Genomic DNA, 26,374 nt, shown 5'->3' with positions numbered 1-26,374 from the left:
AAATAGGATGGCAACCTACTGGTGTGTTTAAAACAGGAGGGTGAGATGACTTGAACTTAATTAATCGAGAAAAGGAAAGGAAGGGTTCCTGGCAGCCGTGTGCAGAGAAGGCTTTCGGGCAGGAGAACTGGGGAGGAGGCTGTGTGGGTGTCCTGGTGTGAGATGACACGGACTGGGACCAGGGAGAGGGTCACACACGGCCCTGGAGGTTGAGCTGCTGGGATTTTCTCACAGAAGTGACAAGGGGGAGAGGGAAAGGGGGGTCTGAGGAGACTCTGCAGTGTCCCCCTGCCAGGGCCTCAGCTGCCCAGTCCAGCACTCAGGCCTTGCTCCAGACTGTCCTGGCTATCCCTGTGGCCTGACCTCTTCACAGTCTCTCTGCCATGTCACCTGTCCAGCCACCGGAGCCACCAGTGGTCTCTTCCCCATAAGACCATGGTGTTCACCTTTCTGAATCCTTGTCTTTGCTTTCTCTTCCCTGGGAGGCATGGCCCTGGACAGGTCACAGTTACTCCATGGTGAGGCCTATTGTGGGAAGTGTCCACTGGGCCACACACGGTTCTGTGCAGGGCCTATCTCACCAAGCCGAGCATGTGGTCTGAGGGCGGTGAGGCAGTGAAAGGGCCAACCCTGCCCTGTCCCCATGCCTGGAGCAGTTGCTGCCCAGGATATGTGGGGGCTTGGGGGGCTCAGGGCAGGCACCCAAGGGGCACAGAGTGGGTCTGGACCACAGAATGGCTCTCATTGTTATTATGTAACTCCATAGTTGTGCTATGTCTAAAAAATGGAGCATAAAGCTATTTTGGGCCCATGGTAATGAGGGCATCTCGCTTTTGTCTTATCTTCCCGGGGCCCCTGCCAGCCATCCTGGGGGGAGGCAGCATTGAAGGAGCTGCTCGCAAGAGGTGGTTTCAACCCAGAACCCGAGCAAGGCCGTGTGTCAGCATGTGGATGCCATTGTCGAAAGGCATTTGTTTGCCATCAGCCCAAGGCAGCTGCTGGCAGACCGCCCTGTGGCACCTGTGATACCGGAGGCCCGCGGGCTCTGACCCCCTTCCTTGCCGAGTCTGGGACCCCACTCCCCCAAGGCACATCGGGCGCCTGTCAGAAACTCAGCCTGAGGTTTTCAAGGTGGGATGCAGGACCTGTTACGGAGGCAGGTGTCCCTGTCCGGCTCCCTGCCTGGGCTGAGGGGCCGCTTGCTTCTCGTGACCGGCATTCTGGCTGGTGATTTGTGTTACCCAGTTGGTGGCGAGATTCAGCATCAGGCTGCAAGGGGTCTGTTCCCTCGGCTACAGGTAGAGATGTGTGCTCGCCCGCTGTAGGGGCTGCGCACACCGAGGGGCGTGTTCAGAGTCAGGGCGGAGAAATGACACGTTTCAGAGTTTACGCGTGCATGGGTAGGGTCTTGTGCCCATCTTAGTGTCCTGGGGCCGCCGTAACAAATAACCACAAAGCGGGGGGCTTAAACCACACAAGCGTATTCTCTCACAGTTCTGGAGGCCAGAGGTCCCAAATCAGGGTGTTGGCAGGGCCGCACTCCCTCCGAAGGTTCCCTCGGGGAAGACCCTTCCTTGCCTCTTGCAGCTTCCGGGAGCTCTGGCGTTCCTCGGCTTGTGGCTGCTCCACCACAATCTCTGCCTCTGCCTCTGCCTCTGCCTCCGCCTCCAAATGGTCTTCTCCTTGTGTGTCCGTGCGTCTGTGTCAGCCTCTCCTCCTCTTCTACAGACACCAGTCAGTCATAGGATTAGGGCCCACGCGACTCCTACGTGATCTTGTCTTAACGTCCTCTTCAAAGACATCTCCAAATAAGGTCACATTCCCAGGTGTACAGGGGTTAGGAGATGGATGCATATTTTGGGATGACACTGTTCAGCCCACTGCAGACCCTCTGCCAGGCAGGTCCCTTGGCCATCAGTGAGGCTCCAGCTCCCCTAGAGGTGCAGTGACGTACCCCACCTTACATTCAGGCACACGAGTGTACCTGGGTCACGGTGAGGCCAGGGGCTCTGCTGAAGGTGGGTGGGGGTCTCTAGTGTTTGGGCGCAGAGCTGTGGGTTTTGTGGACATGCACGGTGGGCCCCTGGTGTCTGTGCATAGGCTTTCCATGTCCCAGGCACCGTGTGACACTTCTTGTGTGAGAATCCTACTGACCACCTCACCATCTTGCCAGGGAGGCACTCCCGGCCCCATGTTGCAGCTGGGGAAACTGAGGCCAAGTGATTACGAACTGGGCTGTGCTCCACAGACACGGGCCATGTGTCCGCTCGGCACCCCCTTCCCCAACAGCCTTACAGCAACCCCGGTGGAGGAGGTTGCATGGTGTCCCCCAAACATATGTCCAGGTTCTAACCCCTAGAATATGTGATGGAAAAAAGGTCTTTGAGGATGTGACTAAGTTGAGTATCTGGAGATGAGATCATCTGGAGTAGGGCGGGCCCTGAATCCAGTGACTTGTGTCCTTCTAAGAAGGCCACATGAGGACAGAGGCAGAGATTACAGTGATGCAGCCACAAGCCAAGAAACACCAAGGATGGCCAAGAGCCACCAATGTTTAAACCGAGATAAAATGCACCATTTTGAAGTGAACAGTTCAGTGGCATTTAGTATATTCACGATGGTGTTGTAGCCATGTCTGGCTAGTTACAGATTTTCTTCACTCCAAAAGGAAACCCCGTCACCATTAGTAGTCACTCCCCGCTCCCCCTACCTCTTCGCTCTTAGCCCCTGGCACCCACTAATCTACTTTCTGTCCCTACGGATTTGCCTGTTCTGGACATTTCATATAAATGAATCATACACCGCGTGGCCTTTTGTGTCTGGCTTCTTTCACTCGGCACGATGTTTTTGAGGCTTACCCGTGTTGTAACGTGAGTCAGTGCTTCCTTCCTTTTTATGGCCGAGTGATACTCCACTGTATGGATGGACCATGTTTTATTTACCCCTTCGTTGTTGGGTTGCTTCTGCCTTTGGGCAGTTACGAATGGTTCTACAGTTTATACATTGGTTTCGTTCTGACGTTCAGTCTCCCCACATCTATCCCTGTCTGCCCCAGTCCTCCTGCCTCAGGAGCCCCTGTGAGCCAGGAATGGATGCAAGAGGCCCTGGGAAGGGCAGGCGTCCATCCTACCAAGGCCAGCAAGTGTAGAGCTCTACCCAGCTGTGGGGCTGTCTGGCCCCTGGGGACGTGTAGCGCCACCACACTGCAGTTTAAAGTGTCCGATGTTTGTGATGTGGCAGGTGCAGGGCAGCGTTCCCAGCAATAGGCTTGGTGCCGGCTGCACAGAGGACCTTGTGGGGAACCCTGGGGCATGTGCTTATCTGTTTGGTGTTTCCTGCCTTAGGGTCCTTTGGAGTTGGGGATGCCTAAAAGAGCTGTGAGCTCTGGATGGTCAGAGGGGCTCCTGAGGAGGAAGGATGCGGGCCCAGATGGAGTGAGAGGGTTGCCACCTGGCCGCCATCCCCTCAGAACCCCTGGAAGGCAGGACATGAGTCAGTGCATCAACAGTAATGACATCCAGCATCACCTGGAGGGAAGCACAGACAGGCCTCTGGCGGCATTCTCAGGGCCCCCTTGTCCACCACTTTGCAGGAGGAGCGTCTGAGATGACGAGGTAGTGACAGCTGTTAGGTCTTGGGCTGGGGTGGAGGTATGTTGTTTTTTGTGCTTGCTGGAATTCAATTTCATTTTCACATGAAAAGAAAGAGGTAATGAGGTGCTCTCTGTGCTTGGGGCGGGGAGGGTGGGGAGAGTGGGTTTCCTGGTATGAGGTTGGGGTTCAGAGACCGCTCACTTGGCCTCAGCTTCCCCTGGGAAGGGGAGATGGTGGCATCTGTCCTGGCTCAGGGGAGCCATGGTTTGCACGTCCTGGGCTTGCTGTGACAAGGACCAGAGACCGGAGTGGGGGCGGGGGGGAGGGAGGGGTGGGGACGTTGGGGCTTAAAACAGCAGGAGTTTATTCTCCCACCGTTCTGGAGGCCAGAAACCTGAAGTCAGGGTGTCAGCAGGCCCTGCTGTCTCTGAAGGCTCTAGGGGAGGATCCTTCCTGGCCTCTCCAGCTCCTGGGGGCTCTGGTGTTCCTTGGCTTGTGACATGTGACCCCAGTCTCTACTTCCGTCTCCACATGGCCTTGTCCCTGTGTGTCTCGTATAAGGACACTTGTCATTGGTTGAGTGCCCCCCCCACAACACAGGAAGATTTCTTCAACCCATGATATCTGTGCCCTTTTTGGGGAGAGGGCTACCCAGAGCGTGGGGTGCCCCTCTGTCCTGACTACGCCAGGCAGATGTCTGTGAGCAGTTGTCCATATGTGAGATCACCCACCACTCCCTAGGCCCCTCAGCCTGAGTAGGGAGAACTTCCTCTCTAAACTCTGTGGGGCCTCTGCACCCCAAGTACCGCCTTCCCAGCTCCATCCAACTGGCGTGTCCCTCCCCATGGTCTCTAGGGAGCCTTCTCCATTCTCACAGGACCCCTCACTGTCCAGATCATTGCAATGGCTTATTTTTGGGTTTGTGTCAGTCTCTGTCCTGGGGGGATAACATGGAGTGTTGGGCCCCACTTTGAACTCAAGTGCCTCTGTCACCCCTGTTATATGGTTCTCCACAGCCCTTCTTTTGTTCTGGAGAATTCCTTTCCTGTTACAGGGGGCATTTATGGGGCTGCTGGCTACCCTGCTCTCCCGCCTTGCCCCCTGTACTTCAGTGTCCGGCCCCACTAGGGGATGTCCTGGGATGGGGGCGGCCCAGCCTTATCCTAGGTTTGCCTGTGCCCGCGTGGACTGATCTCAGCAGAGGGCGCTTTCCCTACCATCCATCTCCCGCTCGGGGGTGCGTGTCCTCTGCACTTCTCCAGAGTAGAGGCTACGCCCTGGCTTGGCCTGATCCTGCAGCACAGTTTAGCTCCTTGCTCTGACGACTGATGATGCAGGAACATCTTTGCGCATAAATCTGTTATTTGGACGATCTCCCTCAGGAGAGCTTCCCAGAAGTGGGATTACTGGGTCAGAGGGCAGGAACGTTGTTCAGGCTCCATACAGACCCTGCCAAATGACTCCGCAGATGCTGCTGACCACCTGCCTGTCAAGATCCCAGTTGTTTCTGCTGTGGCTGATGTGTGCTGGGTGGATCCATGTGCCACCTGGCTTCACCCCTCAGCTCTCAGGTGACGGTGGGAGAAATGGAGACTCAGGAGGGGAGAGTGCCACCCGGGGGGCCCAAGGGCTATGGGAGAAAGACTGGGGCTTGAGGTTTAAGGTGTGGCCATTGTGGGAGGTTCTTAGCATGGGACCTCTGTGGGTCCCCCCCACCCCCCCCGATTTATGTCTAGCCAGAACCTGTGAATGAGACCTTTACGGAGATAGGATCTTTCAGATGTCATCAAGTCAGCATGAGGTCCTCCTGGAGTAGGATGGGCCCTAAATCCAGAGACTGGTGTCCTTACAAGAAGACAAAACAGGGACACACAGGCAGAAGGCCATGTGAAGATAGAGGTCAGGATTGGACTGGCGTGTCTATAAGCCCAGGAACACCGTGGGCTGGCGGCAGCCACCAGCAGCCAGATGAAAGAGGCCTGGGGCAGATTCTCCGTCAGAGCCTCCAGAAGGATCCAATCCTTCCCACACCTTGATTTCAGTCATCTGGCCTCTGGAATGGTGCGGGAATAAATTCCTGTTGTTTTAAGCTCTTTGGTTTGTGGTCATTTGTTACGGCAGCCCCAGAAAACTTGCACAGTGTCCAAGAGTGGGGGTGGATGGAGAGAGCCTCTGGGGTCAGGGTTTCTGCTCTTGGAGAAGCACCCCCTCCCCTGGTGCCCTGCCACCCACATTGTCCTGACACCTCTCTCTCTCCCCCCCGCCCCTCTGTTATTAGGCAAGGAACTTTATTAACCTTGTTCGAAACTTTATTCCCAGGCTTCTTCAGCTTAATTAGCTGTACAGAATGAATTGTGGGTAAGCAAAACCCGGAAAGAGCTGCAGTGTCCAAGCGGTTTGGACTTAAAAATATCAGAGATCTAGATCTTATCAGCACCAGAAAGCAAGTAACAGTAGAACGTAGTCATAACTGGCAGCTCCAAGTAACTTATTTAAGCCTGATCTTCTTTAGAAGTTGACTTGATTGTGTTTGCCTCATTCTCGAAGCCCCTCTGGCCATGAGCCTCCTAGCCCTGTGACCTCCCCGGAACCTCTTGCTGGGCCAGGGCCGGGCAGGCCCTGGGAGGCCGGGAGAGCTTCCAGAAGTCACAGGTGAAGCCAGCTGCTGTTGGCCCTTTGGACGGGGCCTTGATGTGTGCCAGGGTCGGCCGCCTGTCTCCGGAGATGCTGGCCAACAAGGAGCATGCGCCGTTGTGCTGTGGGAACCTGGCGCTCAGACAGATGGGGTGTGGGGTGGCTCTCATGTGCTGGTCATCCTGTCCCCCGTGGGGCAGTCGGCCTCCTCTCCCGTGGACACCATGACGTGGAACCAGGGGGAACAGATAATCTGAAATGTAAAAAGCCACTTCAGCAGTCCAGGGTCATCCATGGCCTCCACCAGATGACGGCAGCAGGCAGCCTGCATGTGCAGTTGGCTCTGCTGGCCGCACTGGGCTTTGCTTTTGGGCCGTGTGTGGACCCCGCAGAGTACCACCCCGTCTCCCACTTGGGGCCCTCACGCCTCCCCTGGGCCTGCCTGGCCTCGTACAAGGCAGAGGTGGGTGAGTGGCACCGGAGCCTCCTGGCCTGCTGTGCCTTGCCCCCTGTGGGTCCGACACTGATGTGCCGCAGCCCTGCAGTCGGTATGTGGGTGAGGGGCTGCGGCGGGGGGCAAGTCGTGCTGCCCAGGCCCTGCTCGCTGGATCCCACCCCAGCCCCGTAGGACGTGGTACCCAGACACAGGCCAGAGGGAGGCATGTGTAGCCAGGGCTGAGCTCTGGTATTGGTCAGTTGCTCCACGTGGTGCGACCCCTAGGATCTCGGGGGGGTGGGGTTGGTGTGAGGTCACGATGAGTGCTCCCACGAGCCGACAGGGAGCTGTGTCTTGGGGATGGGCCCTTCTGCAGCTGCCACTGTGGTGAGCCACCCCTGCCTGGTGAGCCCACTGTGGTATCATCAGCCCCCGAGCCGCCAGCCGGGCATTCACCACCCCTTGTGCTGTCCTGGTCTGGGCTCCAGTGTCGCCCTCCCTGCCCCTCCGCAGTGACTTCCTCCCAGAGCTGACCTGGCCTTGTCTTTTGTCCCTCTCTCCCTGGGCCTTCACTTCTGCCCCTGCTGTTCCCTTTACCCGGACCCTTACTAGCTTGTTCTTTGAGGGTCCCCATGGTCGGCCCTCCCCAACTATTTAATTTTAGGGTCCTCACCTGCCGTGGGCTTGACTCTGATTGGCCCTGCCTCCCCCGGAGCCCCAGTGGGTTAGTTTTCTGGGGCTGCCATAGCAAAGAACCACAAACTGGGAAGTTTCAAACGACAGAAGTTTATTCTCTCACGGTTCTGGAGTCTAGAAGTCAAGATCAAGGCGTGGGCAGGGTTGGATCCTCCTGGGGACCCCGGAGGGGAATCTGTCCCAGGCCTCTCTCCAGCTTCTGGTGGCTGCAGCAGTCCTTGGGGTTCCTTGGCCTATGGCTGTATCACCCCACTCTCCGCCTCCATCCTCATGTGGCCTTTTCCCTGTTTCTGTGTCCTCTTCTTTTTTCAAGACTTTTTAAAAAACTAATCTCCACACACAATGTGGGGCTTGAACTCACCACCCCGAGATCAAGAGTCGCACGCTCTACCGACTGAGCCAACCAGGTGCCCCTCTGGTAGTATGATTTAAGGACCTCCTTAAATCCAGGGTGTCCTTATCTCAAGAGTCTTACCTGATTACATTTGCAAAAACTATTTCCAAACAAGATCACACTCTGAGGTTCCGGGTGGGTGTGAATTTTGGGGGCCACTGGTCAGCCCAGTACAGGGGCTGAGCTGATTCACCTTGGGCTGTTCCTGCTTTGTCACATTCCCTTGTAGCCGCCCAAGATGCTGTCCAGCACTGTCGTCCATCTGCCAGCCCGCAACCCTGGTGAGCAGGTGCATTATTTTGTATTTGGGCAACTCATTCTGGAAATGGTGCCTCGACTTTCCACCCTTCGTGTCTTGGTAGCCCTGTAGCCCTGGAGGAGCACACACTGCTTGTCACCCTCATCTCACTGACTCTTGGGCTCTCCAGGGCCAGGCCCCGAGAAGGTTTCTCCCCACAGGCCCCCCAACCCGGGACCCTTGGGGCTCCTGCTGGGTCATTCCTGGGGCCCCTGGGCTTTGCCTGGGACTGACTGGCTGTCGGTGGTGTTCCCAGAGGACTCAGGCTGAGTTTTCCAGTTCCAGATAATAGCTCTCCCCGGTCACTTCCTGGAGGTAGGCACTCATCCCTGAGGTGCCCACAGAGTCCTGACAAGCAGGACCCCAGCTGTCTGGGCAAGCCGGCCCGCCGGACAGACACAGGCAGGCAACATATCCATGAGAGGGTGCTGTGGACTGAATTGTGTCCCCTAAATTCACATTTATTAGAAGCCTTCATCTCCAGTGTGAGTGTGTGTGGAGATGGGGTCTGCAAGGAGGAAGTGACTAAGGTGAACTGGGGTCATAAGTGTGGGGTCCTGATCTAATAGGACAGGCGTCCTTATGAGAAGCGGAAGAGAGAGTTCTCTCCACCCACACGCACCACAGGGAAAGGCCGCGTGAGGACACAGGGAGAAGGGGAGAAGGGGGCCTTCTGCAAGCCAGCAAGAGGGCTCTCACAGAGACGGCACCCTGATCTCGGACTCCTGGCCTCCAGAACTGGAAGAAATAAGTGTCTTTTGTTTAAGCTGCCCAGTCTGTGGTATTTAGTTATGGTGGTCAGAGTTAATACAGAGGGTTATTTTAGAAGTCGGGGGTCAAGGAGAGCTTCTTGGGGGAAGCGATATTTGAGCTGAAACCTAAATGATGAGAAGGAGCTCCATGGAAGGTTCCAGAAAAGAATGAATTGGGTGCAAGGGTCCGGGGGCAGAAAGCAGGGGAGGGCCTTGCGGGCTGCCCGTGGGAGGTTGAGATTTGCAGGAGAAAGACCCTGGCTTATAACCGAGGCCCCTTCCTCTCGCTGGGTGACCTCGGGACAGGCCCGTTGTGCTTCCTTCAGTGTTTCAGTTCCCCCACTTGCAAAATGGAGGTGAAGCCATGTCTCCCCGTCTCAGAGCGGTTGCAAGTCCCCACCCAGGTCTGGCTCGCGGCCGGCTGGCAGGGCCGGGGTCTCCTTCACAGGGAAAGAGGCCCCCGTGAGCCAGCTGTGCTGCGCGCAGGCCCCGAGAGACCCTTCACACATCCCAGCCGGAACGTCTGTGCTCAACAACCGCCACCAACAAGGGAAACAAGACGTGCTCACAGAGGACCCTCTGATTCAGCCAGGGTTGGGAATTTGGCAGCGGCAAAAGAGCCTGATTAAAGGCATTCCGAGGCGCACTCGGTGTTTGTGTATCTGGGTCTGTATTTACACTTTGGGAACGAGTGAGGAGGCAGCTGGGGAGTGTCTCAGTCGGCCAGGGGGCCGGGGGCAGGGGTGACTCAGCCTGGAATCCACGCTCGGCCACACGCCTGTGACGCTTTCATTCATTCCCTCATTCATTCAGCATTCCCTCCCGCGCCCAGCAGACGTTTGATGAGCAACTCCAGCGTACCAGCACGCTTCCGCGGGGCCAGCCTGGCGCTCCTCGCTGCTGCAGAGCCCTCTCGGCCGGCAGTGGGTGAGAGTGGGGCAGCAGCAGACTTACACAGGAATTAACTCTCAGCGTACCAAAGACCTAAACGTAAGAACTGAGTCTCTAAAACTCCTAGAAGGGAGCATAGGTGTAAATAGTCCCGGACCTGGATAAGGTGATGGGTTTTTAGACAGGACACTGAAAGTATAAGCCACAAAAGAAAAATAGACCAATTGGATTCTGTCAACATTAAAAATGTTTGTGTGTCAGAAGACCACGAGGAAAGTAACAAGTCAACCCACAGAATGGGAGGAAATATTTGCAAACCACGTAGCCAATGAGAGATTAATATCCAGGATATATATAGAACTCTTGGAACTCAACAAGAAAAAGACAGACAGCCTAGTTTTGTTTTGTTTTGTTTAAAGCTTATTTATTTACTTTGAGAGAGATAGAACATGAGCGAGGGAGGGGCAGAGAGAGAGAGAGAGAGAGAGAGAAAATCCCAAGCAGGCTCCACACTGTCAGCGCAGAGCCTGGCATTGGGCTCGAACACATGAGTCTTGAGATCATGACCTGAGCCAAGATCAAGAGTCGGATGCTTAACTGACTGAGCCACCCAGGCACCCCAACAGCCCGGTTTTAAAATGGGCAAAAGACTCAAATAGACGTTTCTGCAAAGGTGATACACAGATGGCCAGTAAGTGCATGCAAAGTTCCACACCGTTAGTCATCGGGGAAATGCAAATCAAAACCACTACAAGAGACCACCTCACACTCATCAGGTGGCAGAAACCAAGTGTTGGTGAGGATGTGGAGAAGTGGAAGTCTTGACCACTACTGGTGGGAATGTAAAATGGTGCAGTGGACAAGTCTGGCAGTTCCTGAACGAGATAGATACAGAATTACCATGTGAACCGGGCACTCCACTCCTAGCTATATACCTGGAGACTTGAATACAGGGATTCAAATAGACGCTTGTGCTCGCCTGTTCAATTCGCAGCAGTGCCAGTCAACAATCACCAAAGGGCAGAAATGACCCAAATGTCCTTCGACAGCTGAACTGGTGGACGGAATGGGGTCCATCTGTATCATGGACTGTAACTCGGCCACAAAAATGAACGGAGCACTGACACGTGCTACAACATGGATAAACCTTAGAAACACTGGGCTGAGTGAGGGCGTCTGGCTGGCTCAGCCAGCGGAGTGAGTGACTCTTGATCTTGGGGTTATGAGTTTGAGCCCCACGTTGGGTATGACATTATTTTTTAAAAAACAAAACAAAAAAACAAAAAAAACGTTGTGTTAAGTGAAAGAAGCCAGTCACAAAAAGCCACGTTATGTGATTCCACTTATGTGAAACGTCCAGAACAGGCAAATCCATAGAGACTGAAGGCGGGTTGGTGGTTGCCACGGGGTGGGGGAGGGAGAGGAGGAGAGGGAATGACAGGCAACGGGATGGAGCCTCCTTTCGGGGCGATGGGAGTGTTCTGGACCTAGATGGAGGTGATGGTTGCGAATGACCTCATATATAACATATAACTGTGTGCCACTGAATCGTACATGTTAAAATGGTTTATTTTACGTTACATTAATTTTACTTCGATAAAAAAGTTCAGGAAGACAGAAAAAGCAGTCGTGGGCCTTCTTGGTTTGGCACCTGTGCGTGCACAGCTGTCTCCCTCAGAACCCCAGGTTTCCGGTCCTTTCCAGAGAGGGCTGGGGAGGCGTGGGGAGCCGTGGGAGAGATGGTGTGTCCCATGGACATGTGACATGAGTGGTCACACTGCTGGTCTCTCAGTGGCCACAGGGCAGGGGCTGAGAGTCCTTGGTTGGAGCGAGCGGCCCTTGGTTCTTCTTTCCGTGGGGTGACTCTGCCTGGGGTGTTTGGAGTCCATCCTCTGTGGCCTCAATGAGGTGTCCACAGCACACGTCACTTGAAATCATCTGTGCAGCGTCAGGGCCCAGGTTGATGAGTGGAGCCTGGGAGGGGCTGTCTGCCCTCCCCAAATTCACTGCCTCGTGCCTGAGCTGAGACTGGGGAGCCTCTTGGGGTCAGGCCTTGGAAGGAACCTGGAGGGACATAGCCACACAGACTGGGGTGTGCACACGTGTCAGGGAGCCGTGACCCCAGAAAACCCACTGGCAGCTCCACATGACTCAGAATCACATCCTTTCATGGGTTCTCGGGGGCTCCGTCCGCATGCCACCATGGCTGCTGGGAGAACCTGCCAAAACTCTGGTCCCTTCGTCTCAGGGAGCATCCCCTACAGGTGGCCCATTCAGGGGCCTTTCTGCTGTTGGCAGCCTTCTGAAGGCTCCACCAGGGGAGGCTTGAGGTGCAGGACTTTGGGCCAGGTGCATGTACCTCCTGGGGTCTTGCTCTGTGCTCTGGTCCCCGAAGTGTCTTGCACTCGAGAAGGCGTTCACTCGCTACCTTCCTCGCGTGGGTGGTTCCTTGCCTGCGCACTTGGGCAGCTGGCCCTTCTCCCTTGGGCCTCAGTTTCCCTGAGAGGGGGCAGGTACTCCCTGTGTGGATGCAGGAGAAAAATCATCCCTGCCTGGGACTCTCAGTGCATCCACCAGCTGTTTCTATACTCACGTGTTCATCCAGACAGCAGGTTCCTCATGTGGATACCAAGCTCCTCCATTGTGCCAGGGTCCTTTGGGGTTGACGGTCTGACGAGAGGAGACAGGCGGTGCTCGATCAGGAGGTTTTGGACAGTGAACTGTGGAGGAGGTGATCCCGTGGAGGTGGCGCTGAGGTGCGTAGTGTTGGGCTGACCCAGTGGAGGAGGAAGTGCCACTGCAAACAGCCTGAGGCATCGTCCTACTTGGCTGGTGGCGAGCAGAGGGCCAGACTGTGCAGGCCTTTTTTTGGTGAGAGGGGGAAACTAAGGTCTGCTCAGAGCACACAGCTCCTCCCTAGCCCTCGGCAGTATGGCCCCCAAGCCTGCTTGGCTTTGCAGGAGGACAGAGGCTCAGCCTTCAGCATGCCCGCTCCCCTTAATCTCATTAGAAGGCCAGCCTGTTGCCATGGCAATTGCTGGGAGGGGTGGTGGGTGGGGGGAGCCAAGGCCAGCTTCATCTAGAGAGAGAGGATGGGAGGGGCTGGCAGGTAGGGGTGCATCTGCATCGTCTGCAGGGCCCTGGAGGCCTGGGGGCTGCCCTGGAGAAGTGTCTGTGTTTGTCATGGCACACCTTCCCAGGGCTCCTGGCCGCCCCCGTTCCCCAGCTCTGTGGCTTCCACTCTGCCAGGGTTGAGGGGAGGCGTCCAGCAGGGGTGTGGGCACGGACGGAGGTGGGGGATGTGCGCGGTGCCCGAGGATCAGCAAGATGGGGCTGGGAGAGGCTGGAGAAGCCACCGTTTACATAGGGCTCTGTACAGGGAATGGGTGTCAGTGTGGGAGAGAGGGGAGAGGACTTTGTGTGGGCTAGTGGAGTGAGGTGTCCCAGGCCCGGGCTGTATCAGGAGGTGGGGGTGCCCTGCCTGGAAACGAGGGGCCCTGGGCTGAGGCAGGACCCAAAGGGGCTTTTTACAGAGAAGTTTGCGCTGGATCCCACCTTGACGGAGTCAGTGTGTGGACTTGCGATTCATGCTCTGACTGGAAGCTTCGAGGAGCTGGTGTGCTCTCATCCACGATGCCACGTGGCCTCTGACACTCCGTGGTGCCAGCCACCTGCTGGTCTGCAGGGTCATGCAGGGGTTAAGTTCCAGGAGTAGAGTCTGTGCCCTCCTCAGTCGCCTCCAAGCTGGGTGACCTCGGACAGTCCCGTTGCCTGCCAAGCCTCACTTTTCACATCCGGAAAGTGGAGTGTGCTGGTGCTCCCCTCAGAGGACTTGTCTTAGGGCTGAATTGTGTCCCCCCAAAAGGTGTGTCTGTGTGTTTATCCCAGAACCTGGGAATGTGACCTTATTGGTAGGAGGGTCTTTGCAGATGCAATTCAGGGGCTCAAAATGAAATCATTTTTTTTAATGTTTATTTATTTATTTGGGGGGGGCATGCAAGCAAGCAGGGGAGGGGCAGAGAGGGAGAGAGAGAATCCCAAGCGGGCTCTACGCTGTCAGGGCAGAGCCAGATGTGGGGCTCGATCCCATGACCATGAGATCATGACCTGAGCCAAAGTCAAGAGTCCAACGCTTAACCGAATGAGTCACCCAGGCACCCCGAGATCATTCTTGATTAGGATGGGGCCTGAATCTGGTGACAGATGTTAGAGAAAGGAGAGGGAGATTTGAGGCAGACACGGGGGAGGCCACATGGGGACAAAGGCAGAGACCGAAGGAATGTGTGGCCACAAGCACAGGAACAACAGAGCCACCAGGGCCTGGGACAGACTCTCCCTTAGAGCCTCAAGAAGAAACCAACCCTGCCCACCCCTTGACTTTGCACTTCTACCCCCTAAACTGTGAGACGGTAAATTCCTATTGTTCTAAGCTACCCTGTTTCAAGCCACCTTGTTTGTGGTCAGTTGTTATGGTAGCCCCGGGACACGGAAGGTAGGACTCGTGTGATAGCAAGTGTGCTGAGACTTGGGAAGGGCTCTGTGCCCATGAGGGGGGCTCAGGAACCCCTGGGGTGCCATCTGAAATGCTTGGAGTGGGCTGAGCACAAGGTAGCTGAGGTCTGCACTGTGCTTCCTGGCCATCCATCGTGGCCCTGCTGGCCTCAGCCCTGAGATACCTCTGACCCCAGGGCCTGATGCTGCTTGGTCAGTTGGTTCAAACCTGAGAGCAAGAGGGTTTGAGAGGCCTGGTCTTGGAATATTGTTCTGGAAGGACCAGTGATGGTGGGAGGTGAGGCAGACATGTGGCAGTACTTACTGGAGGTCCAGCATGATTACACAGAGGCCTGGCACTGGACACAGTGTGACCAGCAGACCATGAGTCTTGGGTACCTGCTGTCTGGTGGAGACCAGAGGGAGTGGTGGACAGGGTCAAGGGCATTTCCAATACAGCAAACACTATTAGATGAATTGGGAGGCTTTACATGAGTGGGGTCTGGGTCATCCAGGGGTGCTGCCCCACTGTCACTTTCTTAATTTTGCCCCAGTAAGGCAGGAGGATGGCTTTTAGGGAAAGCTGGGTGAGGGATGTTGGGGAACTGTGTATCATCTTTGCAGGTTTTCTGTAAATCTAAAGCTTCTACAATGAAAACTTTATTAAAAACAACAAAAACAGGGGCACCTGGGTGGCTCAATTAAGTGTCCGATTCTTGATTTCGGCTTACGTCATGATCTCATGGTTCCGTGGGTTCAAGCTCCATGTTGGGCTCTGTGCTGGCATCATGGAGCCTGCTTGCGATTCTCTCTCTGTCTCTCTCTGTCTCTCTCTCTCCCTCTCTCCTCCCTCCCTCCCCACATACCCTCACTTGCACTCTGTCTCTCTCAAAATAAACTTAAAAAACCAGAGGCTGAGGTGATAGTGACTGGGGTGGGGGGAGGGGGGACAGCTCCTTGAGTGGGGTGTCAGGGAGGCCCTGTGGGATGGGCATGGAAGGGGGGCCATCACAGGCCAAGGCCCTGGGGGTGTACAAACCCAGGGTGCTTTGGGACCAAGGAGTGGGGAGAGCAGAGGTCAGGTTATGGCAAAAGCATGGGTAATGGGGTACCCACACACCCTCAGCCCAGGCTCTCTATATCTGGAATGGGGTCCACTCATAATCGGGGAGCCTGGATTCAGACCCTGGGCTATCTGACCCACAGGCCATAAGCAGGGAGGAACCCTGGGAGATGCAGGTCTCCTATTGTAGCAGGTGGCCTCCAGCGTATGACAGCCTTGTCTGGGCCTCAGTTCGCTGTCTGCACTGCCCTTTTCCAACAGCCATGAGGATGAGGTGGGGGGAGAAGAAGGCATCCAAGCCCTGTTTTGACCTTGAGCCTCTAATAGTTTGGGGAGTTGTGTTGGCCTTCTGAAAAGCCCTATGTGCCTCCAGATGGGCTGTCCCCTGGCTTGTGAAAGGCAGCCCCTGAGAGCAGGAACAGTGGTATTCATTGATTCCCTAACATGTTCGTACACTTGTGTGTTCCATGAGCAGGTGCTGCTGAGCGACAGGCCCTGGCTTGGATGCTGGGTTTATAGAGCTCTTTTGGCGAGGTCGGGGGCAAGTGCCGTTGTGGGGGCACGGAGTGAGGGCTGCTGTGTGGAAGGACGCATGAGAGACTGGCTTGGCAACAGGAAGAGGCATGAGCTTTAACATTCAGCAGTTCATCAGGTCCTGCCTGATGGTTTCACTCTGCTGTTTTTCCTTCCTTTGCACCCTCTGAGGCAGCAGGTCCTTGGGGCAGAGCCCTAGGCTGGCATCTTCTCACCTCAGTACTCTGCTCCTTGGAGTTCCTGGCCAGGCACAGGAGGGCAGGCAGCTCTTGCAAAGTGAGGGGGTCCCCAAGACCACACTCAGGTCAACTGGGAGGATGGACTCAGGATTCACCGGAAGCTGTTAACACTCACAGTTACGGTTTATTACGAGTGAAAGGACACAGATTACAGTCAGCAGAGGGAAGGGGTGTCTGGGGTGGTATCCAGGAGCGTTCCATGCATGGAACTTCCAGTCGTCCCCTCTCTGTGGGGTCGTGTGGACAGCTTGTACTTTTCCCAGCACCAAAGTGTGAACAACACGCATGGTGTACTGCCAGCCGCGGGTGCTCCCCTGAGCCTTGGTGTCCAGGGTTTTTATTGGACTCACAGGGACCTGGCTGACTGCCACATGGGTGACCTCCACGTCTAGTCCTCGCAGAGGGCGAGCTGATTCCACATGGCGCAAGATCCTACATCACACTGTTGGCATAGACCACCCGGTGTGGCCCAAGACCCCAGGCAAACAAAGATAGTCCTGCCAGGCAGGATGTTCAGAGGGCTTCCACCTCCCAGGAGCTGGGGACAAAGGTCAGACTTCTCTAGGCCTTTTCTACATAGCCAATATGCAACCAAGGACAGGCACAAGGCCCCCCAAAGGAAGAGCAGGGCCCCACACAGCTTCTACTCCAAACCCAGAGGCTGTACTCCAAAGCCTGACAGTCCTATAGCAAAGGGGAGTTGGGTGGGGAGGCCACTGCTGGAAAGAAAGACTCAGATAGAGGTGGGGCCTGGAAGGGCTGGTGTTGCAGAAGCATGTGAGTCAAGAGCATCCTGTCAGTTCCCAGTCCTGTAGATCATCCCCAACGCCAGGCTCTCTAGAGGCCTGGAACATGGCAGCTTTGTGGAGTGCTTGGACAGGATGCTAGGGTCCCAGAGCTGGCAGCTCAGCCTGTGACAAAAATGCATGTAGTGTAAGCACTTCTGTGTCACATGCCATGCATTCCTACACACTCTTGGACAACGAGGGAGGGGGAAACCAAGGCCAAGAAGGGGGCTACATGGTTCTTGAGAGGTGGGTGCAATGCAGGCTTCTGCCATAAGGCTCAGACACAAGGAAGCATGTGGAGTGTCTTGGGTCTGAGATGACTTGTGCCTAGGCGGGAGTGGGGGCCCCCTGTATTTAGTCTCCCTCTCCCCCTGGCTGGGGGCTGGCCTGTTTCATCTTGCATGACTGTGGGGTGAGAGGGACACAGCGGGGTATTCACGGTGAGCGTCTCCAGCCACTGGAGACAGACCCTGGGCTGGGCCCCGCAGACCCCAAGAACCACCCGCGAAGGATGGAACAAGGTCATTCTCCCTTCTGACCCCACCACAGCTTGCAGGAAACAGCTGTTTACCTGGGTGAGGTGCTCTGCTGGGCGGGCGGCCAGTTCCTGAGCCTCGCTTCCCTCTCCAGTATCCCAGGCCCCCCAGGAAGCAGGGGCCGGCGTGGGAGAGCGGGGCGGCGCGGGCAGCCAGCTCACGGAGCGCTGCCAGGAGCTGTTTGTGAAGGAACGTGAGCCGGCCTTGTTGTGTACACAGTGTCGACCCTAGCAACCGCCCCAGCCGGGGCCGGAGCAGACGCCCACCCTCCCTGCATGCCCAGCCACCACCCCTCGGACATGACGTCTGTCTCCCAGAGCGGGCGTGACAGGCGTCGTGGACCTTCAGCCTTCAGTCCTGGGGGCCATGAGCGGCACTGACCATGTCAGGGGCATCTGCTGTTATTCCCAGGAAAGTGGAATCGGCTGTTCAAGGGAGACGAGGCCAGGTCCCAGCCTCACTCCGAGGCAGCCACGGCCGGCCAGGGGGCTGGGCTGCTGGTTCTGAGGTGTGGCCCAGTGGGACAGATCCCCACGTGAGTGATGGGTAGAGGCCCGTGCAGGCATTCGGCCATCCCAGATGAAGGCCCTCCACTGGCCCCAGCTCCGGCGAGGCCCGCGAGACAGGCAGATGGAGCCTGGGGGCTTGGGCAGGACCCCTTAGAACTCAGGCGGGGTCTGGCAGACCTGCCTGCCCTGTGTGTGCTGCCGGAGGGATCACACATCCTGCGCTTTGAAAGCCAGGGCTGTGCTTCTGAGACGGCCCCTCTGATTCAGGCCATTGGAAAGACAGTTTCTCCTGTGTCCGGGTGTCAATTCGCAGCCTCTGGCCCGCGCCCCGGGAATGCAGCCTTTGGCTGTGATGAGAAATGGCTCCCCTGGGTGGGTGAGGGGCCTCCTCCACAGGCTGTAGGCTCCAGATCTGCCCGATACTCTCTTGCTCATTCACAAATCGTGCGAGTGAACCAGCAAGGTTCCCCAAGTTCATGGAGGCAGCCCCCCGCCCACAGGGCACACTCCCCTACCTAGGGAGAGCTGCCTGGGGCATCCTGGGTTGCTGATTCTGCCATTTTGGGTGGAGAGACACCTGGCTCCTTTGAGTATCAGAGTCAAAGGGTCCCGCACCCTCTGTGACTGCTGCCGTTGGCCCACCGCTTGGTTCCTTTCTGGGCCCCTGGGGTGGCGCTCTTCATGATTCGCACGGGTGGGCTTCCAGCCCCCACTGTAGCTGCGGGCTTCTTTTGCAGCTCCAGCTCCAGAAGTCTCAGTACCTGCAGCTGGGCCCAAGCCGTGGCCAGTACTACGGCGGGTCCCTGCCTAACGTGAACCAGATCGGGAGTGGCACCGTGGATCTGCCCTTCCAGGTGAGCCCCCACGCCCCCACACAGCCTCCCACCTGGTACGTGTCACATCTGGGCCCCACCCTGGTCACAGAGCAAGAAAGCATGTGTGTCGGCCGCAGTGGATAGCTGGGGTCACCAAATAATTGCCGCAGCCCGCCTCACCCTGCCCCCACCTACTCTTTTCCTGTCCCCGAGATGGCCTGGCCCTTGCCTGTCCCCTGTCAGCAGAGCCCACAGCAAGGCTGTGGTCTGGCCGAGAGTGTTTCGGCAGCCGCTACACCTGTTGGCCGGCTGTGCGGCATCGGGAACCGCTCGGGGCCTCTGGGGCTTGGCTCCATCCTGCCTCACTAATCCGCAAGCCCAGCAATTCTCAGAAGGAGGCCCTGTGGCCTGACCCCACTTGTCTGCGAACGTTTCTTGGCAGAGGCGCACACAACGCGGCTCCCGGAGGCCACACAGCCGCTGTGCACGTCCTTATCATAAATAATGAGAGATAAGGCCCATTGCCTGGGCTCAGGGCTGGCTTCTTACCCCAAGCTCTGCCCTGACCCTGGTCTGCAGGTGGAAGCAGGGGCAAGGTGGGCCTGGGAGCAGGGCCAAGAGCCGGGGCCATCCCCAGCTTGTCTGGGCTCTGTAGGGACAGGTCCATCAGACGGCCACACACCCGCCCCTTTGCTGGGACAGGGCCTCAGAAACAGCCACGTCTGTCCATGTGTTGACAGGCCAGGTGTAGCCAGACTCGTCCCTCATGGAGCTCAGTCCCCCACCCACCCGAGTCACTCCCCAGCTCCTACTCCTCCCACAACGCTGCTGGAGTGCAGCAGGGCACCTGGACTCAGGTTGGGTCCACCTGGCTCAGCTCTGCCTCCCCTGGGCACCTCGGAGCATGACCCTCCTCAGATGGCCTCCTCGCTGGAGCAGACACGTGGAGCCGTTGCGCTGATCCTGAACGTGCTCCAGGAGCCTGACCTCTTTGTCAAGGCCCTTCCTAGTTCGAGTTTTCTCCCCTCTTCCCGCCTCTCCTCTTCCTCTGTTTCCCCCACCCCCTTCTCCCTCAAGGAGAGCATCTCTCTGGGCAGCCCCCCAGTACGGCCCTGCCTAGGGCTGGCATAGAGCCCCCTCGGGCCAAGGGTATACTGGGGCCTGGCGGGCATCCCACTGGGGGGCCGGATGAGGCAGGAGTGTCTCAAAGTCTCGGTTCTTTGCATTTTCAGCCCAGCGGATATCTGGGGGAGGCCCTGGCAGCGGCTCCTGTCTCTCTGGTAAATGAGCCCCTGGGCTGAGGCCTCGGCGTCCCTGGCACGTGCGCGGGTGCTGGGTATCACTGCGTGGTCCCCCAGTGGCCTGGCGGGATGTGTCCTGTCCGCCAAACAGAAGTGGATCCACTCTGCACCTCCCCCTGCCCCGTATGGGGAAGTGCGTGTGGTTGCGTCGAGAGACCCCCGCCTGGGGGATCCGAGCATGGGCATCAATGCTGCATGGTTCGTTCCTGTGACACATGCACACTTACGTGTGTGTGGATCCTAGGTGCAGCCTGGTGAGCTGGGCTGTGGCCGGGCCCGAGCTTCTCTCTGCCTCTGGCTCTGCTTCAGCTGTCTTGGTTTCCCCTCTGGCCTTCTAGGCGTCTCTGGGAGGAGATGAACAGCCCCTGCCCTCTGTTGTTTGTGCCTGGATGGCAAGGTTCCCACCTTCCTTCGGCCACTGAAGTCTCTCAGGCCCAAGGCCCTTTGGCGGCAAAAAGTGTAAAAAGACCCAAGCTGGCAGGGTCCTTTCTGGGTCAGAGAGAGACAGGGGGCCCCAGACTCCAGGGAGAGCAGTCAGCCCTGAACACTGGCTCAGGCTTTTGGACGGGTAGGGAAGAGCAGTGATTCCAGCCAGTGGCAGTCTTCCGGAAGGAAATTGCTTTTGCCTGGCTGCCCAGAGAAGACAGAAGGGCTCAAGGGCCAGATGGCCGGGTGGGGGGACCGGCTGCCTCCGGAGCTGGCTAAGATTGCCAGTCTCGCCCCAGTCAGGTGGTGAGGAGCCCCATGGCACCAGGGAAGGCAGGGAGCAGGCTCCCAGGGGCCCCAGGGGCATGGAGCTGGGAGAGAGAGCAGGGTCTGGCCGGGGGCCTCGTGCCAGCCCCAGGTGCTGGAAGGAAGCCCCTTCCACCAAGCCGTGGGCCAGGGCTCCGGAAAGTGCTTGCACTTGGCTCCAGTGGTAAAGGGATGAGGTGCTGGGGGAGGGCGAGTGGGGGCTTATCTCAATCAAAACCGGCCAGGGCTCAATAAGGAGCCTCTGGGGAGCCAGCACTTGGCCAGGTGGGCCCCTTGACGTCCTCGGCTGGAAGCCCTGGGGGCTGTCTCTTGGCAGGCCCCTCCGGGGATGACGTAGGTGGGGAGAGGAGGCCAGCCGGGCCCAGAGAGAGAAGGCGGAGGCCTGTCTGCACCTGGCGAGGCTGGGGGGCGCTTGGGCCGTCTGCACCCCTGGCACCCCAGCCGGCACCGGGCCCCGAGCTTGTGCTGCTCTGCCTGGCCCGTGCATGCCGGCCGCACTGCACGCCTGCCACCCGGCACCCAGGATCCCCAGCTCGCCCCTACCCTGGCAGTGCTAAAGGCTGGGGGCCCTGGCTGTAGGAGGAAGCCCGTCTGGGCTGCAGAGTGGTGACAACGGGTGTCTCAGGAGCGGGGGGCCCTGAGGTCAGATCCTGGGGGCAGAGCTGGGTTGGATCTTAGGCCACAGCTGATAACTGTTTGGGTTTCTCTCTCTTTTCTGGTCTCCTTCTCCCCTACCCCTCCCCTCGCCCAGACACCCTTCCAGTCCTCGGGCCTGGACACCAGCCGAACCACCCGGCACCACGGGCTGGTGGACAGAGTATACCGAGAGCGTGGCCGGCTCGGCTCCCCACATCGCCGGCCCTTGTCAGTGGACAAACATGGACGGCAGATATCTTTTACCCAGAGGACGGGAGTGGGGGATGACTGCAGGACCCTGAGTCTAGCTGACTGAGCTGCCAGCTCTGGAGATGGAGTAAGGGCTGTCCCAGCCCTCCCAGGCAGCACCAGGAGAGGGCGCAGTTGCAGGGCCACCCTGGAGGAGGCAGGCAGTGTGGCTGGCTGAAGAGCCTGTGGCTGGGGGCTGGGGGGCACACAGGGAACGGGGACACAGGCTGCTGGAGCACGCAGCGTGAGGCGAGGATTGGGTAACGTGAGGTCGGACCACACTGTGTTGGACGTCTGTCTGGGCAGTGGAACCCAGAAAGGCTGTGAGCAGGGTGTCCACATGTTGGGGCCATGTGGAAGGCAGCCCAGCCCAGGCAGTGGGGCTGAGGGGGGTCTGAGCCAGACCCAGACCCATCCAAGGGAGGCTCCATCTGAAGACAGAGAATTCGCCTCTGCACCTTGGCCAAGCAGAGATCGTCAGGAGTTTCTCCCCCACCCCCTAAGACTTGGCCGCCCCTTGGTGCTTGGCCAGCCAGGCCCCCCGCCTCCGACCATCACTGGAGCCTGAGTGGCTGCTCTCGGGACCCCCAGCATTCTAGAACAGAGAAGCCTGTTCTTTCCCGGTTCTCATTTCCATGGCTGGGGCAGCCTGACCAGCTGGGCCTCAGACAGAGCCCTCAGGCCCCGGGAGCCGCCCTGTCAGCCTAGAATTAAGAGTCAAGACCCAGGTCAACTGAACCAGACTCCCCACTGCCCCCCATGGGCCCCAGTTTCACAGCCGAGGCCCCTCTTGGAAAGGGTGCAGCCTGCACGTGTGCTTGCAGGGGGTGAGTGCTGAGTGCTAGGTGGATAGGGCTGAACCCCGGGGGCTGCTCGCAGCCAGGCAGGAAAGGCCCCCGCCCTGCGGCCCCAGCTGTTCACAGGCTCCCAGCAGCCTGGCCACGAGGTTCCTGGGGCTCGGGGTGGGGCCTGAGCCAACAGCGCTGTCCCCTTAACTCACACTCAAGCGGACAGCTGCCCATACGGCACCGTGTACCTCTCGCCGCCCGCGGACACCAGCTGGAGAAGGTCAGTGACCCAGAGCCGGCCCTCAGCCCTCTTGTTGGAAACAAAAACAAACTTACATCATGCTTGTGCTTGGAAAACCAATATGCAGTCACTTTAAGATGACAAAACTAAGAAGTATCCAGAAGTTTCTAGAAATCAGCTCTATCCCTGTAACACCAAGGTCATAGCTTTGGAGTCTTCCAGGAATTTTTTTTCCTCCTTCCATGACTTTTTTTTTTTTCTTTCATAGACAGAGTTGAGATTACATTAGATATTCAGTGTTGTAACTTGCCTTTTTCCATTTCATACTATATTGAGTGGTTTCCCACATTGTTGAACAGTCATTGAAAGTGTGATTATAAAAGTATTCTATATTTATTACCAGAAGATTAGGAATACACATAAATGTACCTGAAAGAGGAAAAAAAAATAATGTCCTCATCTGCAGAGGTCTAGGATAATAGTACCATAGTTAATACCTATAATAAATAATGGGTGATAGGTGCACACCAGTCTGAATACAATTATACCAGAGAAGTGTATACTTAAAAATGGTTAAAATGGTAGATTTTGTGATATATATATCTATATATATGTAGATATATATAGATATATATATAAATATATATGAATGATTTCATTAAACAAAGACCAAAGTAAGCAAACTGTTTAAAAAAGTATGCAATACGATATATAACGTAATGTGTAATTCAGTAACGTAATTAAATTCCTACCAAGCATGTATTATATATCGGGCCATATTTCAACCATCATATTCATTAAGTAACATAAAACACACAGAGCTCTGTGGAGTAGGGGAGCTTTTATTCTCCGCATTTTCAGTATAGAGAAACTGAGCACAGAGAGGTCAGAACACTTGCTCAGGGACACACAGCCGGTAGGGGAGCCAGGATCCAGACCAGCCTCTCACTGTTGGGCTGGCCCCAGGGTCAGAGACTCAGCCAGCCTAGTCCTTTATAGCCTGCTCTTCTCCTTGAATCGTTTCCTCCATGTCACTCTCAGCGGCTGGCATGTCCCTTTTGGATTCATGCTGCTCTTACTTTCATCCCCGGAGTGCCAGCCATGTGGCTGGATCCACCTTTGCTCATCTGCTCAGCTCCCCGCGGGTGCCCACATTTTCTTGGGTGCCTGAGGCGGTCTTCTGGGACTTTCTCTGCAGGCACCTGCAGCTGGCAGCTGGAAGCACATTGAGTTACTCTGTCCCCAGTGCAGAAGGCAGGGCTCCTGGCAGCCTTTGGGCTGGTTGAACCAAGACCTTGCCCCTCAAGTATTGCCTCGTGCCACCTCCCCTCCCCAGAGGCTGCATTCTTTCTGGGTCATTCTCTGAGCCTCATATCACTGCCTCCCCTTCCTGCCTATTACACCTGGTTTGTAACTGATTATCCTCGGGGGCAGGGTTGCCCGTTGGTCTTTGTCACCAGAAGGAGACCCAGTGATGGCCTGGGGACTTGTACCCCCAAGACTGGGCCACCGTGGGACCGTTGGGCCCCCTCTCCAGAGAGTATCAGCAGGAAGGCACTATCCTTTCCCTAAAGCTGAGAAGCCTACAGAGGGGATGGGGGTAGGGAGGAGCTGGTTAGGAACGGAGGGACATCTCTGCTGCAGCTTTTGTCTTCAACAGGCTTTGCAGATCAAAGTAACGGTCACTCCTGTGGTTCTTTTGAGAACAATGTCCTTAGGGTTTTATGCAGGTGCAACAGCTCACAAAAATGACCCACTATTCCCACCCTGTCCCATTGATCATGTCCTGGATAGAGTGGAGCCAGGACTGTCCCATCGTCCGCTTTGGGGCTAAGGCTCACTGTCTCTCTCCTCTCCTCAGGACCAATTCTGACTCTGCCCTGCACCAGAGCACAATGACACCCACCCAACCAGAGCCCTTTACGGGCGGGTCCCAGGATGCACACCAGAAAAGAGGTATTGACGGGCATCGTTCCTTGGGTCAGGCGAGTCCAGTGGGTGGCCCCTATGCTCCCAGAGGTCACAAGCTCAAAGATGGAGAGACCTGCAAAGGAGGAGTCAGTGGGTGCTATGGGACAAGGGGAGGGGTGTGGAAACTTGTAGAGATGGTGCTGCTTGATTTGGGTTTTAAAGAGTTTTCTAGGCAGAGAAAACAGCCTCTGCAAACACTCATGGATTCAGGCCATAGCCCCACAGATGGGGGCCTTCCACGTTCTGTCAGTTGTAGTGGGCAGCAAGCCAAGCAGAAGGAGGCATTTATCAGCTCATGACCAAGCAGTCCGGAGCTAGAGAGGTTCGGCTTTAGGTGCAGCTCTATCCAGGGCTTCACACTTCCTGGCTTTGCTGCTCAGAACCCTCTTGATTCACACAGAATGTGCCCATTCTGCCTACTGTGGGTGGGAAAGGGGCTGCTGCTTTCCCACCTCTTCCCCAGGCTCCTCTCTGACCGAGCCATGCATACACCCCTGGGCCAGATCGGTGCCTCGGCCCCTGGTCTCTCCTCAGGGAGAGCTGGGCACTGGGGCAGTGTCCCCAGGACCTTCTAGGACGGTGCATGCCATCTGAAAAACTGGGGCACCATCACCTAAAGAGAAGGACAGTGCTGTGTGGCCGGCCTCAGGAAACCCCAGCAGGCTTGATCTGCCCAGAGGCACTGAAACCAGACAATTGATCACGTACAGTTAAGGTCCAAACACCCATTTTGGAGTAGCATTGCACTGTGTGAACGTGTAAACATACCAGGGAGCTTCTGCTATAGAGTAAGGATTATCAACCAGAATTTCACCCCTTGGGAGGTGGGGGGGCTCTCCGCATGCCATCTTCCTGGGATCCCTGTTCATCAGACAGCAAAGGTGAGATTGCAGAAGGAACTGTCTCTATAATAAAAGCGAGGATTTCAAATGTCCGGGGGTGAAGAGAACAGGGCATCTGGTGTTTCACTCCTGTTCCCAATGTTGGGAGCTGTTCTTGAAGGGGCTGTCTCCTTGGTGGGTTCCCCAGGAAAATGGGGCTTTCAGGGTAGGCTCTCCAGGGCAAGTGTCATCTCTTGGGACTCTGTGACCATGGAAAGGAGCTGCAACCCAGGAGGCCCTTGGCAGCTCAGGGTCCAGTTGTCCTTGGCCTGGGGAGAGGGGAGACATGTTACCTGCCCCTGTTTCTCCACGAGGGGCCCAAGAAGTGATGGGGGTGGGGGGGGGAGGTGGTTAGCCTGGCTCCCCTCCCACCCCCCCCCACCCCCCCCACAGTTCAGTCTCTCTGGTTTTTAAGAAGGAGGAGTTGACCCATCTGGCTGTGTTCAGTGTGGCTCTATTGAAAGTGAAAGACCGAACGTCCAATAGGTGTAAAGAAACTGGGTCTCATAAAGAAAGTGTTTAATCTCACTTTAACCAAAAGGTCCTAAGAAAGGGGCCTTCAGGCACAGCTGGTTCCAGGGCCTTAAATGATGCCCATCCAGTCCTTCAGACCTTCCCTGCCCTCCGCGCCTCCTCTGGGGCTGGCTGGCATTGCAACTAATTCATGAGGCCACAGCTACCATGAGTAGACCAGCCAGCCCCGGCTCATATTGAGCAGCATGGATGCAGGTGACCACAAAGAGGCAGGTAGGGTGAGGAGGCCGGGAGAAATTCTCTGCTGTTCTCTGCAACCTGAGGCCTCCAGGACCTGCCATGGGAGGCAGAATCAATACATGTCCTCAGCTCCAGAGCTCCTGTTTTCACTTCTTTTTGAATCACAGGGTC

General features: G+C 56.6%; 1 protein-coding gene across 9 annotated transcripts in view; it reads left to right on the top strand.

Annotated features, from left to right (window-relative positions):
- Positions 1–26,374, top strand: part of CRTC1 (CREB regulated transcription coactivator 1) — a 75,877-nt gene that overhangs the window by 22,875 nt on the left and 26,628 nt on the right. For 7 of the 9 annotated variants that reach the window (XM_086698541.1, XM_086698540.1, XM_086698538.1 and 4 more), the window contains exons 2-6: positions 18,592–18,708; positions 19,902–19,949; positions 21,475–21,612; positions 22,615–22,676; positions 24,499–24,593. In XM_086698541.1, coding sequence (XP_086554667.1) covers positions 18,592–18,708; positions 19,902–19,949; positions 21,475–21,612; positions 22,615–22,676; positions 24,499–24,593 — 460 coding nt within the window. The remainder of the gene's footprint in view (positions 1–18,591; positions 18,709–19,901; positions 19,950–21,474; positions 21,613–22,614; positions 22,677–24,498; positions 24,594–26,374) is intronic. The other 2 variants (XM_086698542.1, XM_086698535.1) reach the window with 1 other exon arrangement.

This window comes from Puma concolor, chromosome A2 (genome assembly GCF_028749965.1).
Source record: "Puma concolor isolate L17-30 chromosome A2, mPumCon1.1.hap2, whole genome shotgun sequence".
In the NCBI taxonomy this organism is placed as follows: Eukaryota; Metazoa; Chordata; class Mammalia; order Carnivora; family Felidae; genus Puma; species Puma concolor.
The sequence above is the reverse complement of the archived record's forward strand: the minus strand, read 5'-3'. Positions and strand labels throughout refer to the sequence as shown.